At 38.1% G+C, this 18,243-nt stretch overlaps 1 protein-coding gene across 9 annotated transcripts in view; it reads left to right on the top strand.

Annotated features, from left to right (window-relative positions):
* The window catches only part of SATB1 (SATB homeobox 1), a 92,997-nt gene that overhangs the window by 50,414 nt on the left and 24,340 nt on the right, over nt 1-18,243 (top strand). For all 9 annotated transcript variants that reach the window (XM_035316974.1, XM_035316977.1, XM_035316980.1 and 6 more), the window contains 2 exons: nt 7,112-7,324; nt 15,433-15,588. In XM_035316974.1, the coding sequence (XP_035172865.1) occupies nt 7,112-7,324; nt 15,433-15,588 (369 nt within the window). The remainder of the gene's footprint in view (nt 1-7,111; nt 7,325-15,432; nt 15,589-18,243) is intronic.

Genomic DNA, 18,243 nt, shown 5'->3' with positions numbered 1-18,243 from the left:
ATTTCATGGGATACATGAACCCATGCAGCTTACATAGATTCAGGCAGTGTCAGTTGTTATATTTATGAGTAAGTGACAGAGAGATTTGTTTAATACACTAAGTAATATTTTGGGTATTGATACTCTAATGTATCAAAATACTAATAGTAGTTTCAAGTTACCACGGTTTGCAGCTGCCAAATAATTCAGAAAATAAATAATTTATTATTTACTTATTTCTCAGACTTGTCTAAAAACAGCTTGTTTTTTTTTTTCTCTTAGCTTCCTCCCCCTTCCAAAATCATTTGTTCAATTTTCTCATGCAGTTTTTGGTCTATTGCTTGTTTTTGAACAGTATTTATCTGAAGTACAGGGACAATTTGTTCTCACTGGACATTGAATTTATATGACATGCTGCATAAAGATACTCTAGAGATGGGATGAAAGCAACAGTAGAGCCAGATTTCTAGTGCAAATACTAATTCCTGATTACTAGACATTTTTCTTACTACCAAAGTTATTAAATATTTGTTTAAAGTTCAGTTCTTCCACAGACACTGTAGTTAACCAGCTAGCCAGACACTGTAGTTAACCAGCAATGTGTTGCTCAAAGTGACCTAAAACTGGGAAGAAATCAAAAAATGAACGTTGAAAAAAATCCAGGAAAAGATATGAAATATATATATACGTAATATATTTTGGCAATATTCAACCAAATCAACTTGAAAGAACACAGAGTAGTATCCCCATATCCTACAAATTGTGTTAGCTAATCAAATTAGTATTTGCATTTAGCTGCATAACTATTTGCAGTATTTGTTACTTATCGTGACCAACGTAGGGAATAGAAAGGAAAAATACTAGGAGCCTAGGCAACATTAGCCTCAGTATGGTGAAGAAATAAGTCAGCCTACTTTTCATATGCAAGTGAAGCCCCACTGAAATCCAGAGGAGTTTGCTTTTGGCACATTTCACCTTTGCAAAACTGAAAATTGTCATTGTACCCACAGGAATAGCTAACATCCAAGTATAAGTACAGGTATAGTCACCTGTGGTTTTTATATGAAAGCACAGAAATTTGTTTTGCTTGCTGTGCTTCAGAATTTATCACAGCTTATTCAACGATATATTGCATTTAACTAAAATTAAGGCAGCACTTTAATAACTATAGCTGTTTATAAGTTAATTTCTAATATTGATGTAATATCTTCTGACTTTTTTTTTTTGCTAAAGCAAGTGAAAATGCTTGTTTAAATTTATCAACTGTTTTGCAAGATAAAAAGCTAGCTCAGGCTTACCACTGACATTTTTGAAACCACTATAAGCATATTTGTGCCGTGTCCAGGGACCATATCATGCCATCAGTTGCTGAAGGCACAAGACCTCACCAAAATCTGTCAGGAGTTCTGCACCAAAATAAAAATAAAAAAATCTGGTGTTAAGATATGGTCTCAGATGAGGAGAGAGATTTGCTTTCACTGTAAAAGTTATGGAAGGAAGTGAATTGTAAACTGAGAGTAATTTAGCTTAGTGTTTTGGCAATAAGGATGAACTTCAGTTGAATTGGCTGAATATGTTGGTACCTCATTTTACACATTTCTGTTTTATAGTATGAATACAGAATTTGTGGCTTTTTGTTTTTTTTGGGGGGGGGAGGGGGGTGCAGGGGGTGAAGGGTGGTTCTATCAGCTTAGCATAGTAGTTCATCATTTGGCCATAATTTTCAAGATTCATTATTATTATTATGGGGGGAGGGGAAATGTTGCTTCCACTTAGCCCAAAGGAAAAAAAAATAGTAAAATTACTATGGAGGACTAGATCGTTTGGTGTTTTTTGTTGTTGTTTTTTGTTTCTAAATTAACATCTATTAATAGGACAAAAAAAAAAACCTCAGCCACACCTAAGAAAATTGTGAGGGTGTTCAGTGTTCTTAATCTCTTCTTGGATAATTTCTACCCTACCCATACCTTCAAAATGGTAGTTTCAAAACCATGCATTTTTCAGGAATGTGCCTTGCAAAGTTTAATCAAAGAGGAGGCCAGAAAGCTATAACTTGTGTGCACCATACATGCACAATAGCACAATTGTTGTGGGCAGCAGAAGTAGCTTTGGAGGCTGGAACACCTCTCCTTGCAAGAAATTTCACAGTAGTCCTGCTAGGAAGGCTTCAGTGCACAGTGAGGTCTGAAGTTTTACTTGTCCTTCAGCAGTTGCTATTCCAGCTCACTGGCTGCAAAGAAACAGGCTGAATCCTGTTAGGATCCCTTTGTAGTGCACCCTGGAAAAGTTTGTTGAGTCAGGATCCATGCAAGCAGGTCCAAGTTTCACCTCAATCTACCAAATGTGTGCACCAGTCTCTCAACTTGCTAGAGCAATTTTGGTAAATTGAGCTATACTTTCAGAAAATTTCATTAAATTACACTTCAGTTGCCATTCAGCTGAATTAATAAATTTAATATATTTTCCAGCTGCTGTTGGTATACTGGATGGTTCAGCTTTTTCCCAGGCACTTTGCTGGGCAGAAATGGTGTTTGCGATCAGCTTGTTGGTCCAGGTGGCACCAGGCAGCCATGCGGTGACAGCACCGATGCAGGGTGGCCTTTGAGAGGATGCAGTGAAGCGCAGTGCCCCTGCTCCAGCCTGTCCCACAGACTCCCCCTAGCAGATAGGCTCAGTCTGCCCCTGCAGAGCTCCTGTTAAACCAGGAGGCTTTTCACACTGCTCGGTTCTTCTTGAAAGAGCTGGAGAGGAGCATCGGCATTTGTTCCTCTGAACTACCTTTGGAGTCTTAGACAAATAAACTCCTCTCCAATTTCTGCAATGTTTGTAAATGCAAACATGAGTCAGGAAATGGAAAGCTTTGGTTCCCACTAGTGAGTCTGACACTGGACTTGAAGGCATAACTTAACCTGGTGCACGGCATGGTGACATCTACGTGCTGCACAAGTAGGTGTTAGTCATGGTTGTGGTTGGAAATGTAACTCCGAATTGCCAGCCTTTGTTTGTGTACACTTTCAACCATAACATTTGCTGCTTGAGCTCAGGTTCTGCTGTACAGAGGTGACCTCTCATCTCCATCATCATGAAAGGAGGGGGAGTGCTTTCTGCTGCATTTGCCATGTCTGACTATTGTAATTCTTCTCTTCCCACAAGTGACAGTTTTACATCTCAAGGTTTTTGAGTACTTCTCAGTGTTTCTGCCAGATACCTTTCTCTCCCCCTCCCTTCTCCTTCACCCCTATACTTGTTTAAAATATTAGCTGCCAGGATTTATTGCATTTTGTTAATGCCTTATCTCCTATGTGAAAACTTCCGTGTATTTAGGACTGTGCTCATGCTAATTCTGGGCAACTTCTATTTCACAGGAGAACACTTGGATGCAGTAAATGGCTCCACGTAATTTTAAAACAAAATCCAAGTTTACACCAACCACCTTCTCAGGCACTTTTTTTTTTTTTTCCTTCCACTTTGTCTTTGGCACACTTTATTTTCCAGTAAAATGAAAAATGAAGATGGATTATTCAAAATTGATAACAGTAATGGACCATCATGTAATGTTTTATTGAATTTGAGTTCTGTAAATTATGTGGTAGAGAGAAATTTGCCTGCTTAAGTATAACAGAAATTGCCACTGTATTCATATAATTCTTCGTACTGTAATTTAAGAAAAAGCACACTATCCATATCACTATTGAATAAAAGGTAAAAAGGTGCTATTACACTATCATGACGGCTCTCCTCTTGCTACTAAGCGACATAGACAAATGTGTCTGCTTATAACTTCCTTGGCAGGGATCCAGGCCTGTGGGTGGAGCTTGCAAATAATCCTCCACCTGGACATGGGGCTTAAGCACCCGGTGATGGAGGCAGATAGCATTCGAGGACGTTCTGCATATTTGGGGGAGGTTTGGGCAAATTGCATTTTTCTTCTGGAAGCTTTGAAGTTCCGTGAGGCTGATAAAATCTATTTGAATCAATGATTGCGTTCAAAGAGGAGACAAACTGGGGGCCAGACAGGCAGCGTTTTTGTTCACTTTGGCAGACACTTTCGTTTATCTCCAGTTTTAAAGAATTCATAATTAGCTTTTGAAAGCACTGATAATATTTATTGAACATTTTTGTGCAATTAGTAATGAATTACACTTGTGATGATGTGTAAACTTCGTTTTTTCAATGGGTCCTGGTAACATCTTAAGAAAATACATTTCCAGTATGAAAGAATAAGAGAGAGGAAGAGTAAAGGGGACTCTGCCCCTGATAGTTTCTATAATCTCTATACTAAATGGCATGGATCTTCTGTGCGACCTGAGGTACAATATCAGGAGACCACACCAAGACTTGCAGCTTTGCAAGCGAGTTCAGGCCTAGTAAAATGAACAGTAAATTACTGCACATAGGAGGCAAGACTTAAGAGCCAATGTATTCTTTCTAGGATTTTCCTATTTTACTTGTTGTCCAACTGTCTTTAGCTGGATTTTGTTGCTCAAAAAATTGAAGCAGTAGCAACAAATTAATATTTAAGCCAGCAAACTGTATCGTAAGACTTGCCCTGTACCTGGTACTACACCTTTTTCATCTGTTATTTGCATCCGTATTCTGACCTTTTCATTCAAAGCAAGCACCTCCTCATGCCTTCTCCCCACACTCTCATCTCCCCTCTTCTCTCCACATTTGAGTCCTCTGCTGTACTCCCAGCTCATGCAAAGATTCACGCCAGTGGTGGGGAAAAGACAGGGGAATTAATACCTAATGACATTTCCTGCATAAATTGTTATACTGAAAGACACAGGGGAGGGTAAAAAAAAGTTTTATTATTATTTTCTAGTATGGTCCGAAGTATTTTTTAAGGACCTTTTCTGTAGTTGACAGTGGATTGATGGAAAGGAGTCTTCCTTCCTGCCAGTGACCAGTCCACTTGTGTTTAGTTTTCCTTTCTTCTTTTTAATCCTGGAGCACTTGTTTTCAGCACAGTAGCAGTCAGAAATCACATGTTTACACTGTAATCATACATCCTGTGCTCTGCGGGCAGCTCTGCCTTCTCTTCAGTGGCACAAAATCATTTTTGATACTCTTTGGAGGATGGGTAGCATAACCCTACCATTAACAAGCAGTAACAGTGTGAGTACTTAGGTACGAAAGTACATAAACCTTGTAGACAATAATTTAACTTCCATATTTGCTAATAAGTCTATTGTTGAGGCTAAACAAAATTTTTAAATTTGTACTCCACCCAAATTATACTTTTGTCTGTAACTCATTTATTTACCTTCTAAATAGTTTCTGCCTGGACACCAGAAAAGAGGAGGGATGAAGAACAGTGGTAAGAAAGCATCCACCAGATTATTATTATTTTTTTTTAAGTTTACCTCCAAATTATCTTTCAGACTCAGTGCTGGAAGACAGTTTGTGTTTTCCATCCCGTTTCCCTCCTGTGTGTGCAGACCCATATGGAGCCATGAGGACCACATGGCCCCAACATAGTGATTAGCACCTCTGTCCTGATTGCCCCTGGGAGGCAGAGGGGCAATGGGGCAAACACAGAGCTCAAAGCCACACCGGTGGGTGCTGACCTGCCTGAGCACAGCTGCCTGAGAGCAGTAGCTTTGCAGCAGTATTTCCATAAGGGGCTTTTGCCTGATAAAAAGGGTCTTTTGGGATAGGAGGCAACTGCCATAGGTGGTTTCATAGGTGTGAGCACCAGACTCATCATCAGGAGCTGATACTTTGGCCGTAGCTTTCTGTGTGAATGGCCATCTATGGTCAGAATCATCTCTCTTAGCTTTTTTATTGCTCCCTCCTTACACCTTCGCCCTTCACACCTCAATTACCCCCAAAGTACATAAATGTTTTTTAGGAAAAGGAAAATTGGGTTGTGTTCTTTAATGTCACATCCATGTTCCCTTGTTACACTGGCATTAGAAGTCTGTCATGCCAAGCCTCTCCTTGTCCCTGCATGGCAACAACATGTATTTTCAAAAGAAGTTTTTGCTTTTGCAAAAATTACAGTTTCCTTACTGCAAGTTTTATAACTTCAAGACAGCAGAGCATTTTGTATGCTTGACGTATTTAAAAGGAGAATTTGGCAGGGGGGAGACTTCAAGAACCTGTTGACGTTAAACTTCTAGTTGCACTCACAGGTTCATAAATATTTCATCTTTTAGAGTAATTAGGTGTCCCAGACCGCCAGACCTGCTCCATTGCTGAGAACCGAGATGAAGTGATTACGCAGGGAACCTGGCGTGGTCTACATGAGCCGGCGGCATGCTATTGTCTGCAGCCTGTCATTCCCAGCTCACTGCTGCCTATGCCCTCTATGCTGACTTTCTTTCACTCCCCAATGCTCACTTTTGTGTATTGTTGTTGGGCTCTGAAAGTTATCAAAGGACAGCAACAGTAAATGGACTTAGGAAGTGGGACCTGCACAGCAGGTGCTCAAATAAACAGTCCAGGTGATGGATGGGGTGAGGATTAGGATAGTCTGGTGAGGGGAGGAGGGTGGTGAGAGGAGGAGAGGGGCACACTTCTCTCCTTTCAGTGGCCAACAGTCAGTATTGACACCTGTTGTTAAACTCTGATATAAAACTATCTTTTCTAAGTATTGACTTATTAAAACTATGGACCTGAGTCAGTTAAGCCTGCAGGACCATTACAAGTTTATCATCTCAGATTAGCTGTGGAATATCACTTCCTTTCAAAGAGCTGTTTAAACTGCTAGAAATGTGGAAAGGCAATTTCTCTAGGTTTGCTATGAGCTTTGTCTGGGAAGCCTGAGAATAGCACAGCATCATGCCTCTGGACTATGTGTGTTTCACTTACTCTTAACTTCTTGTGATTGTCTGGCGACTGTGAAAGATTTCATGGCAAGTTAAGCCAGTAAAAGGAAGGAGACCTATTAGGCAGATTCAGTTTGCGTTGTATGTAAAACAGATGCTTAATAAAATTAAGAGCACAATCGAGGCTCTCTTCTCTGCTACCTAAATTGCCATTAATATATTCCTGTGTGGAGTGGATAGTACATTTGGCCGCTCTCGTTCCAAGCCCAGTGGAAGGAGGACTGATGAGCAACGGCTGTGCAAAGGATGTTTTCACCAGGCTAACTGTCCAGCATTTTTTCTCCTCCACCTCCCTACAGGGCTTGCTCTCAGAAATCCTCCGAAAGGAAGAGGATCCCAAGACTGCCTCGCAGTCCTTGCTGGTAAACCTTCGGGCTATGCAGAACTTCTTGCAGCTGCCAGAAGCCGAACGAGATCGAATTTACCAGGATGAAAGGGAAAGGAGCTTGAATGCAGCCTCTGCCATGGGCCCCGCACCTCTCATAAGCACACCACCTAGCCGGCCTCCACAAGTAAACTGCTCTCTCTGTCTTTTGGATTTGCTTGTTGTGCTTTCTCCATATCCTGCCGGGTGATGCCTTTCTTCAGAACAAGAAAGCTTTTGCTGTTGAATTCTTTAAACACTCGCAGAATCATTATTTGCAGTGCATGTCACAAATTAAATTTAAGGAATGTAATGGATGATAGTAGCAGTTCATTACTAGCTATTTTCTAGTTTTAAGATAAACTCTATCCATTATGGCCCCCACAGAGTTTTTTGCTCTTTCTATTGAGACATGAGCTTTATTTGGTCCAGGAACACGCTGGTTTTCTGTTGTTGTCTTTATTTTTTCCTGTAATTCTCAGGTATTGTTTTAATGATAGAGTTTTAAATAGGGATTTTGAAGGATTTGGACCAATAAACTGAGTGGGAATGAAAAGCAGAAGTATGAGCACGTCGTATTGCCTTAAAAACAGATTGCCCAGAAAACAAACAGGTAAAGCTAAAGGTCTGGGGGAGAGAAGACTCCCTCCTAAAGTGCTGGGGCTGGGTAACAAAACAGCCTTGCTCTATTCATTGCTCTGAAAGACTGGGATATGTTCTTTAAAGTTTCATTTAGTTCATGTTCAAACAAAACTCCTATTGATTTCCATAAAATCTGGTGGGACTATTTCTTTGATTCTCTCCAAATGTAAAAGTCTGATAGACTGGTATCCAGAAATTCAACGGTGCAGTTCTTGTGTCTGTAAAGTAAATTCTTGATGCTGGTTTTAGGGTGCATGTGAAATAAAAGCATGAGTTACAGGAATGCATATGATTTCCGTAAAGAAGAAATGCAGTTGGGAAAGAAACACTCCAAAAAAATTCTGTACCTTTTCTGAAATACTTTGCATTGCTGTGGCTCAAGGTTGTACCTTTACAAGGACAAACCAAACTGATCTACAGATAGGTGGAAATCATGCTGTCCTAGATTCACTATGAAAAGCAAGGATTTGGGACTGTGAAAATTTTGTGACAGTTGAATGTATAAACTTAGGGCAGTTTTTTTAACTAAACAGACTCAAGCAAGTGCCTAGGACTATATTCAGTACCTTTTCTAAATGCTACAAATTTCTGCAGATTATTTTTCAAATATTTCTATAGCTAATGGATGCTAAAGGACCACACAAAAGTAATGAATAATGAGAACATAGGAAAAGGGAGGACAGAAGATCTCTTCTGACCTGCTACAAGTACTTTTCACAAGAAGAAAAAACAAACAAACAAAAAAAAGCAGAAAGAACAGACTGTACTAATGGTCTAATTTTGCTACCATTGACTGAGTTTAGTCTGTGAAATCCACTATAGATACCCTCCAAGATAAAGGAAGAGAGTCTATTTACATAGTAATGCTTTAGTGGGAAATAGTTAAGTATAGATAACTGTGTTTAAAACAACATTTAAGTTTGGTTTAATATCTGTACCTGTTCCCACAGCCCAGGTAATTCAGAGCAAAGGCTAACCCTCCTTCTTAACTTATCTCTTTCTGCCAAGGTAATGTCTCACTCTGTCTCAAGTGGTCTTGGGCAATTTCACAGCTAAAGAACAGAGTTAATTACAGGACCTTCCAGAAGGATGTCGAGTCAGAGGCAGTCCTTGTATTGATTTTAATTCACACTTTAAACTGAATAAATTTTCAGCCAGAAAGGGAGACTTAGGGTTGGTTATAATTTTGCTGGCAAAACATACTGTAAATTCACTTTTTTTCTTTTTTCTTTTTCTTTTTCTTTTTTTTTTTTTTCTTTTTGGTGGTGGTATTGGGAAGATCTATGTCTCTCTTGTGTATTTGTTACATTTGCTTTTTTTTTTTATTATTATTTCCTGAAACTCCAGAGTATTGTTAACCTAATCACAATACTTAAAAGTAGAAACAGTAGAAAATGGTTTTGTCTGGATCCTTTTTAAAAGGAATACAGGTTGACAAGGAATCCTTATAGACTAATACTTGAGTTCTGTAGAACAAAACAAGTATTTTTCTAGTTATTGTCCTTTGTCATTCAACAAAACATATAAGCACTTTATCTATTGGATGGATCAGGGATATAGATACCTCCAAGTCAGGATGCTGCAGACCTGTTTTAATTTGTTGCCAGAATTATCTGCCTATAAACACATGTAGCACTTGCCAGCTGCTAGTAGGTGTTATGAGCCCTAAGTTTGAAAATTGAAATGTCCATGTTAGTAACGTAAGTACAACACTTAATGCTAGAAATAATAATGAAATTATTCTAGTAATTGCCCTAGCAAATATAATTTTACAAATTTTACCAGAAACAAACAGTAGTCAGGATTCTGCAAAATTATTAATGCAAGCTGATTGCATTCCCTCCATGCCCCAAGAAAAATGCCCCCAGTTTATTGAATATTTGACACTAAAGAAATAAAACTACTAACATCCTTATTACTAAAGTTATTATAAGCAGTTATTTAATATTCACTGTGTAGGAATAGAGCATAATATTTTTCTAGTTTAGCTGTGAACTTCTTGGATAACTATTGAAAGACAAAACAGACCATTTATCCTGACAACAGAATTTAGGCAAGAGCCAACATATTTAATGCTAAATCTTTAGACCAGTGTAACATTTGAAACAATTAAACTATGAAACCATGAAAAATGGGAGCTAATATGCCACACATGAAGGTTTATTTTGCAATTGCAAGTTATCAGTTTCGGAAGGATGTGAAAATAAACATCCTGAAAAGGATCTATTTTGCATTTTTGTGTTGCCAACTGGTGGCCAGACAGTAGAGCAGACTTAACCATTTAGCAGCTGGGCTTGTTCAGTGTGAATTTTGCATACTATTACATGCAAAAACAGAAAGCGTGACCTTGGAGGTCTGATAGGATAGTAGGAACTCACCAAGCACAAACCCCAGTGCCTGAGTTAGAAGAAACTGCATTGAATTTATCTCAGTTTTACAGCATTCCTACTAGTTGCTACTTGAGCTAATGTATCTGGATTGTTTCCAATTCTTTTTTTGAAATCCTTTAAGAAGCTCTTTGTCCCCTTTACTTTTCTCTTTCTCTCCGACTTAAAGAAAAAAAGCAAAATTTTACTCTTTTTTTTTGTTACTTTTTTTTTTTTAATTATTAGCCTCTAATGCCTGAGTTTTCAGGAACATGTTGTCAAGTTGTAAAAGTCTGCTGCCATCTTTCACATTGGTGGGCTAAGCACAAAGAGACAGGGTACACATGAATTTTCCCTTGGATGTTGTTCCCTTGCCACTTCCTGGGGCAGAAGCCTGTCTGTCAGGCTCTTTCCTGGGGCAGTGGAATGTATAAATATTAGCTTCTTCATCAGGTAGATACTGCATGGAGAGCTAGTTCAACATTTCCAACCTAGAATGAATTAAAAAAAAAAAAAACATTATTTTTTTCTTTTACTCATTTCTTTCTCCCTCCTCAAGACCTTCAGCTTGCAGATCACCCTACAGTGGTTCCTTTTTGAGTATTTCTAAGTCAAGCTCAGAGAATGGGTCAATGTCCACACACATTGCATAGGAATGGGAGGATGTGGGGATACTTTAGGGGATGCTGAGTGTCAAATTGGGATCAGGATAGATGGAGTTCCCCACGGAGTTGCTAGGGATGGCCTTTCCCTCTCATCAGGATAGATGCTAACTCCATCATCAGCCTGTGTAAAAACAGAGTACATGTACAGTCAAGAGTAGAATATAATTTTAGCAAACGATTGTTTTAAGAAATATCCACGAATTTTACATGACTTATGGTTCTAGGTACTCAATGTAGAAAAAACTTTGATTTTCTTAAATATTATCCTGGCCTCCCTGTGACTACAAATAGAGTTTGTTCATGATAAGCAATTTCAGCTTGGATCCCAGAGATAGGATGTCACTTTTGACTGATTTTGAGGAGGACACGGCTTTGCTGGTGTTTGAGGACCAGTGAACCTCCATTTCAAGGAACTTCACATAATGACAGCTCCCTCAAAACTTCACAGTGGAGACCTGGAGTTCAAACACACAAACATCACAACCAGCAACAATTTTTATTTTACTGCAAAAATTCAAAATTTAGGTTGGTAGCCCTTGTGCCAAGTTGCAATTTAATGAAATTCAAAATGAACCAAATAATAAATGCAGTCCTCTCCTTTCCCCGTGAAAACCACCATGGAGGAGAGTTAATGGAAACACTGACACTTAACTATAACTGCACTTCCAGGCGCCAGTGTAATAATGGAGTAGTAAACCTTGTCCTGATAAAAGCTGTTCTGAAAGCAACAGCATTTATTGTACCTCCTCTGCTATTTGCAGAGTAGAACTGAAAAGTAGTTTGTTTTGCCTGGAATGAACTACTTTATGAATTTTAATGTACGATGTAATATTAAAAGCTAAACCAGGATTAAAGAAGATTTTTGTTCCCAAGCTAAAACAGTACTTATGAGAATGTGTTATAAAAGATTTTTTTGTTTCAGTTTTGGTGAGGAAGAAACGAACGTCCATATTTGTGGAAACCTCTTCAGATTGGTTATTTCTTCTACAATAGCCTCTACTTTGATTAAGAAGAAAAGAATGAATCCACAATTTCTTGCTACTTTAATTGGCCTTATTTGATGATAAGATATGCACCTAGGCAGGCCATGAGGGGATAGATGTGTTCTTTTTTGTCAAAGTGTTTTTAAACAACTAAATTGATTGGTGATAGGAAGATGGCCAAATGAGTTTCTGATCCTCAGTATGTTACATTTATAAAATAATGCTCCCTTGTTCTGTAAGTATTTGCAAAACTTGGTTACTGTCAAAAAAAAAAAAAAATAGCTTATCTATGATTTCGTTTCTAAACAGAAATATGGCTATACGTGTGGGTGAGGTGAGAGGTTGTGTTTGAGTGTGGATGAGATGGGACATTATGTTTTGTTTTGTTTTTCTGTCCAAAATGAATACTGCTTTCACCTCCTCTTTCAAGTCCTGAGGTTGCACTGTTGAGAGCTTTTTTGTTGTTTGTTGTTTTCTTTCTTTTTTTTTCCTTTTTTTTTTTTCTTGTTTTGAGGAGGAGGGTGTTTTTCAACCCAGCTTCAAACAGCCTCTAGCTTGAACTCAATTCTAAATTCAACACAGCAGGCTATGTATAAATTATGAAACAGTTTTATGTATGGATATTCTCCAAGAGGTTAATTAGCATTATTGCATGGAATTCATCAGACCAGAGCAGACCAATGGTCCATCTAGTCCAGCCATAGTCTATACCTGATCTTTAAAGAGAAATTGTTAAGAAGCGGGGGAAGAATTTTTATACTTGGCCAGTGATGAAAATTGGAGAGGGAGATGATATGGCTGTGAAGTACAGCTCTTGATAAACCCTAAGCCCACTATTTTATAACTTTAAGACTTTCATTCTACTGAAAATCTGTGGGCTAATAGGGCATTTTGATGAAGTGCTCTATTTAGTGTTTTCTGTTGTTCATTTCCTAATTCAAGATCAGCAGAAGGCAGGGCAGTATGAGGTTTTTTTTTGTTTGTTTGTTTGTTTGTTTTTTTAGAAACATCAGATGCCATTGAGTTTATTGTCTTCTATAAAGATAGATGTGATTTAACAACTAGAATGAGAATTTTCAGTAATTTCTAGGTTAAATGCATATCCATACTAAATTTAATGCAGAAAAGTATGGACAAGACACACAATTTAAATTGTCTCCAGTGTGGTGTGTGAATTCTGTTCTTTGAAGATCTAGCTGTTCACTCCACAGCTCAGTTCAGTAGTCTATGAAGTACTGCTATGACGTGAAGCTGTCTTTTGAAGCTGAGTAGCAATCAAAAAGTCAGCATGCTTGCAGAAAAGAGACATTTTGATCAGGAACACAGCAGCAAAGCATTTCCTTCCCAAAAGATGCCACGGAATTTTATATCCTCACAGAATACCTTCATTGTCTCTTCTTCCCCAGAGAACACTCCAAGATTAGTTACAAGTTAGAAGTATTTCTCTTGGAAGGAGTGAAATAACTTTGCCAAAATTTAAATCTCTGGTCCAAGATGATGTGTTGACAAAGCCATCACATTTTAGTTTTGTAAGTTAGCTTAGCTTGATTTTTACATGTGCACAGTGAGGGCTGTCTCCAGTAGTAAATTTAATGCCCCCGTTGTTCATCAGTTACCTTATAGCGAGTCCTTTCCATTTAAAGGTTATAAAATTTCCACTGATTTTGTATTTTTCAAATTATATCACTGCATGGTGTTCAGGAGATGCACCTGCTCTTGTGGCCCCTTGCTAGTCTGCTCAGTGTGAGGCATGTGTTTTCTCACCCTGCATTGTGAATAAGAGGAGGTTCATGGTGCTGCTCCTCATGCTGCACATTGCCTGGTGCCAGGAACGTTTCTGAGCAGCCCTTGGCCCAGGCTAGACCACCCTCTACTGCAGTATCACCCATTAAATGCAATACTGCAGAAAAGGAAACACCTCACTGTCCTGGTCACTGCTGCGAGGTACTGGTTGTTTTTAGATGGAAAAAAGTCATGTGATAAACTGTATGATGAGTTCTGGGATATTTTTTTTTTTTTTTCATTTCCCTTTTGATTTTGGATTCCTGTTTTCAGACACTAGAAAGACTAATGCCTGCCAGTAGGAGGCAGGTGGAAGCACATGCCTTGTCCTTGCTGAGGTTTTGCCATTTGCTTCAAATGACAAGGTGTTAGCACAGCACTGGAAATGCCTGATAGACAAATAGGCTCAGCAGAAGTGGCATGCACTCCCAGTTTCTGGGCTAGATTATTTTATCTTAAAAGTACCACAGAGGATAGTTAGGCTAAATTGAGCATGACATTTCTAGGAAAAAATGGACTGATGATTTGCCTAAGTATGTCCCTCACCCAAACCTTTCCTTCTCATATTGGGAGACCTGTGACATGAAAGCTCATATAAAAGTGAGATTAGAAGATGAATTGTCATGCTCTAATGATTTTCCTTTGAACTCCAAGGGACTTAAGAGCACAGGAAGATGCTGACTTGCTCTGGATTAAACTGATAGTGAAACTGGTTTTAGACACATCCTTGAGAGAAGGCTGAATCACCCCCTAGAATTGTCTGTTTCTGTCCATTAACTTAGAGGTAGCCTGAATGACTAACTTAGACGAGACGAGCTAACTTCTGAATGGTGAAATTAATTCAGCTCCCAACAACTTCAGTATGAACAAGTTTGCACTGAAATATAAAGGTTTGATTTTGTGTCATCACCTTGAGGAGAAATACAGTCTTTCCTCTGAAGGTCCTTAAATCTCAGGCAAGCACTGCAAGAAGAGATCCTAAAGAAAGATGCTGTCCTTAACTGTTGACAATATTGTAGGGATATTCTGAGGTGTTTCTCAGTGTACTTGCTAATTTTTTGTACCTCTCATCTGATACCTCATAAACTGCAGATGCAGCTAACATAGAAGAGGCAATATCATAGTCATTCTGCTTTATTTTCATGTGATTTTCTTTAAACTGGATTGCAAGAAAAATACATACTTGAAAATGTATATTTTATGTATGTAAGTGAAATGCAACCAGCATTAATAGTTTTAAGAAAGGCCTATCTTGATTTCATGAGTGAGTGAGATTAAAATATGCATTAATCCAAATTATTGCTTTCTTTAAAACAGCTTAAGAATTAAACTGATCAGACAATATGTTAAAAAGTTAAATCTAAGGCAACAAATTTTCTACATCACAATTCTTTTGAGTGTACTGGGCATAAGGCATTTTTCTGTTGTTCTTTATTTCATTGGAAATATTTTTATGCTACAGTCAAATTTTTTATTTAAATTGTGTGGGACAAAGAAATCTTGTAAGGATTCACAAGTCCCTACAAGACTGTTTGGCAGATTTCCACCTAACTTATTTTATGACATGGAAATTCACAGTGGTCAGCTAAGAGTAACTCATATTTCAGATGCATTCACCTGTTACAATGTGCTGAATTTTCTTGTTTCCCAGTTGCCTGAACTATGGATAACTTATAATGTTAAGTTACTGAAAAGCTGAAAGAATATAAGAGCAGTACTGAATAAAAGAAATAAAATGGAAAGGGGATCTACTTGGGGAGAGAATGAGAGGAAAATAACTTTTTCATAATGAAAAATGTCTCATAACATATTTTCTAGGTCAAAACTGCTACTATTGCTACAGAGAGGAATGGAAAAACAGAAAATAATTCCATGAACATTAATGCTTCCATTTATGATGAGATTCAGCAGGAAATGAAGAGAGCTAAGGTGTCTCAAGCACTGTTTGCAAAGGTGGCAGCAACCAAAAGCCAGGTAAAGTTCCCGGGGCACAACGGCCTCTCTTTTTTCCCCCATCTGGTTTTGACCTGCTTCTGTGTAAATTATAGTGGCTGGACGTGGGTAAGCATGAAAGCAAAGTGCCGCAATTTGGAGTTCATGGTTGAGTTCAAAGGTAACGTCTGGGTACTGTTTATTCACTGTCCTGTGCAGCTCAGCAAGTGTTGGTTTCATAAATACATAGTTGGCATGAATGAGGCAAAAACGGTGTGCAGCCTATCTATAGTGGTGCTGAAGTAGGGTTTGGTGTTTTGTTAATTACAAGGGCTGTAACAAGGAACACCGACCGGGGTTCTGATTTTTGCTAAAATGTTGAGTCAGAAACAGGGTTTGGTGAGGCTGAGTGCTGAAGGCGGGGCCGAACTGTCCATGTCCATACAAAAAAAAAAAAAAAAAAAAAGTTACAAGTTACATCGGAGAAAGCGTGTATTGTCTTTGTGGCTGCTTGGTTACTTGCGAATGGGCATACAGTCATATTGCATATTCAGTTTTAAGCCTCTGTTATGTGGTTTTCTATGCTGTTTTCTTCAACTGAAGAATTTCTCTCAAGTGTAGTGGCAAAAGAGGAAAATCAGTGAGCACTTGTCGGTTGTGATTACCATAAGTGACATGTCTTCTGAGAAAGATCACTGGAGTATGCAAAAGCATTGATGTAAGTGAGAATGTACTCAAAAAGCAACTCAAGGAAAAACATATAGAAAAATTGAAACGAATAGAACCACAGTTATACCAACACTTGAAGGAAATGGTAAAGGCACCACTCCTTGCAACATTAAATCTTCATCTCAGATTAAATGTTAAGTCCAGTTAGTCACTTTTCCTTTACTTTTTTTTAAAACTCCCTCTTAGAAAAACACATCCTCTTCCAGAGAAAGCTGGCAGCTATCAGTTAGACTGGTGTTTCTTGGGCCTTCAGCATTTCGGTGTTGGTTTTCTTTTTAATTTTATTTGACTTTTGACTTCTACGGTGTTCGCATTTTGGAGTTTACTGCATTTTGTTGTACAGAAAGGATGTTGTCTCTTAAGTTATATGCTGTAAGGAGTATTTAAAGGGATATTTTGGAAATGTTATATCAAAATGATTAAACTCAAGCTGTGGACTGTAAAAATTATAGCTTTATAGGCCACATGCCTGCCTACCCTTCAATCACTGTCAAAGTGATAATTTCTACAATAATATGTTTCTTTTATTGTGGGATTCTAAACGCCAAGTGCTGTTTAAACATTAAACTGAATTGTTTATGTTAGTGCTGTACTCAGTGTGTCATACATCAGGCCACTATAATCTCCCATGGAATGTAAAAATTCTGTCATGAATCATGGCTTGTATATCAGAAATTACTGTAATTTTGATTGGAAATTACAGGGCTCTTGAAATGTTTCTAATTATGATAGAATGTTACAGCAGCTCCCAACCTGTGTGCTCCTCAGATGTCTTTATTTACATGTCAAGACCAGGGGCTAGAGAGCTGTCCGTTTTCTACACCTTCCCCATCCCTTTGCAGTTCTCCACAAAACTAAGGTATGAATCTAATCTACTGGTCCACATCATTTTGATCTGAGTTTATCTGTCATAGAGTATTTATTTAAGGATGTAATATTAAAAGTTCTAGGTGGGACAGCTCTTCTAATTGTGGTTTTAAAAGAGAAAGGTAATCCCTTTTCAAATCAGCGCAGGAAAGACAAAGCCTTCCAAAGGATGAAAGGTGTTCTTTTTAGAGTATTAGTATAAAATTTTGATTCTTGTGCAGATTGTGCACAAGACTGTACAAAACAAACAAAAGAAAATGCTTAGTTCTTTTCCCTTTCATTGTGGAAATTATGCCTTCATTTTCAGAGGTTGTGTTTTCTCCTGGATTTAAGCAAGCTAATGTTAATTTTTTTATGTTTTTTTTTATTAAGGAAGTTCTCAAGACCATAGTTAGTGAAAGTGCCATTTGTAGTAGAAACCTGCCTCTCAGAAGTAACTTCATAGGTAACTGGATGCATTTTGTCTCCTCTAACCAGTTCAGTACTAGTCAGCCAATCAATATATTTTTTTAAATATGTAACAAAGCCATGTATAGTAAAGGAGATATCTGTCATGTAAAAAAAATCTTCATTGGAGCATGTCAGTAGTACAGAGAAGTATTTCTTGAGGCAAAGAAGTCTGTCTTGCATGAGCCAGAGACTTGTTCAAACATATTCTTTAAGAGGCTCTTACATAATTCATTGTTGTGTTTTTTTTTTTTCCTTTTCTTCTTTTGTTGTTGTTGTTGTTGTTTGTTTGTTTGTTTGTTTTTCATTTGGGGATATTCGTTTCTCACTCAGGACTGGAAAACCTGGGATAATCAATTCCAGTTAAAATGAAAAGTCTGGAGAACACATAGTAGAAAATGATGTTCTGGTTATAAATGTTGGTTTGTTTGTTTGTTTTGTTTGTTTGTTTATTTAAAAACAAAACAAAACTACCAAAATTGAATATTCTTCTCCTATTTAAAAACTTGATTAACTGCTGAGTGTAAAGTCTTCAGTTTTGGTATAAAACAGTGTGTGACCTAAAGCGGTGACCCAGTGGATAAAGATAGTTGTTTGCTGGATGGCTTTTCCCTTCCCTTCCCTTCCCTTCCCTTCCCTTCCCTTCCCGTGCCG

This window comes from Oxyura jamaicensis, chromosome 2 (assembly GCF_011077185.1).
Source record: "Oxyura jamaicensis isolate SHBP4307 breed ruddy duck chromosome 2, BPBGC_Ojam_1.0, whole genome shotgun sequence".
Classification (NCBI taxonomy): domain Eukaryota; kingdom Metazoa; phylum Chordata; class Aves; order Anseriformes; family Anatidae; genus Oxyura; species Oxyura jamaicensis.
This window is presented reverse-complemented; position numbering and strand designations above follow the sequence as displayed.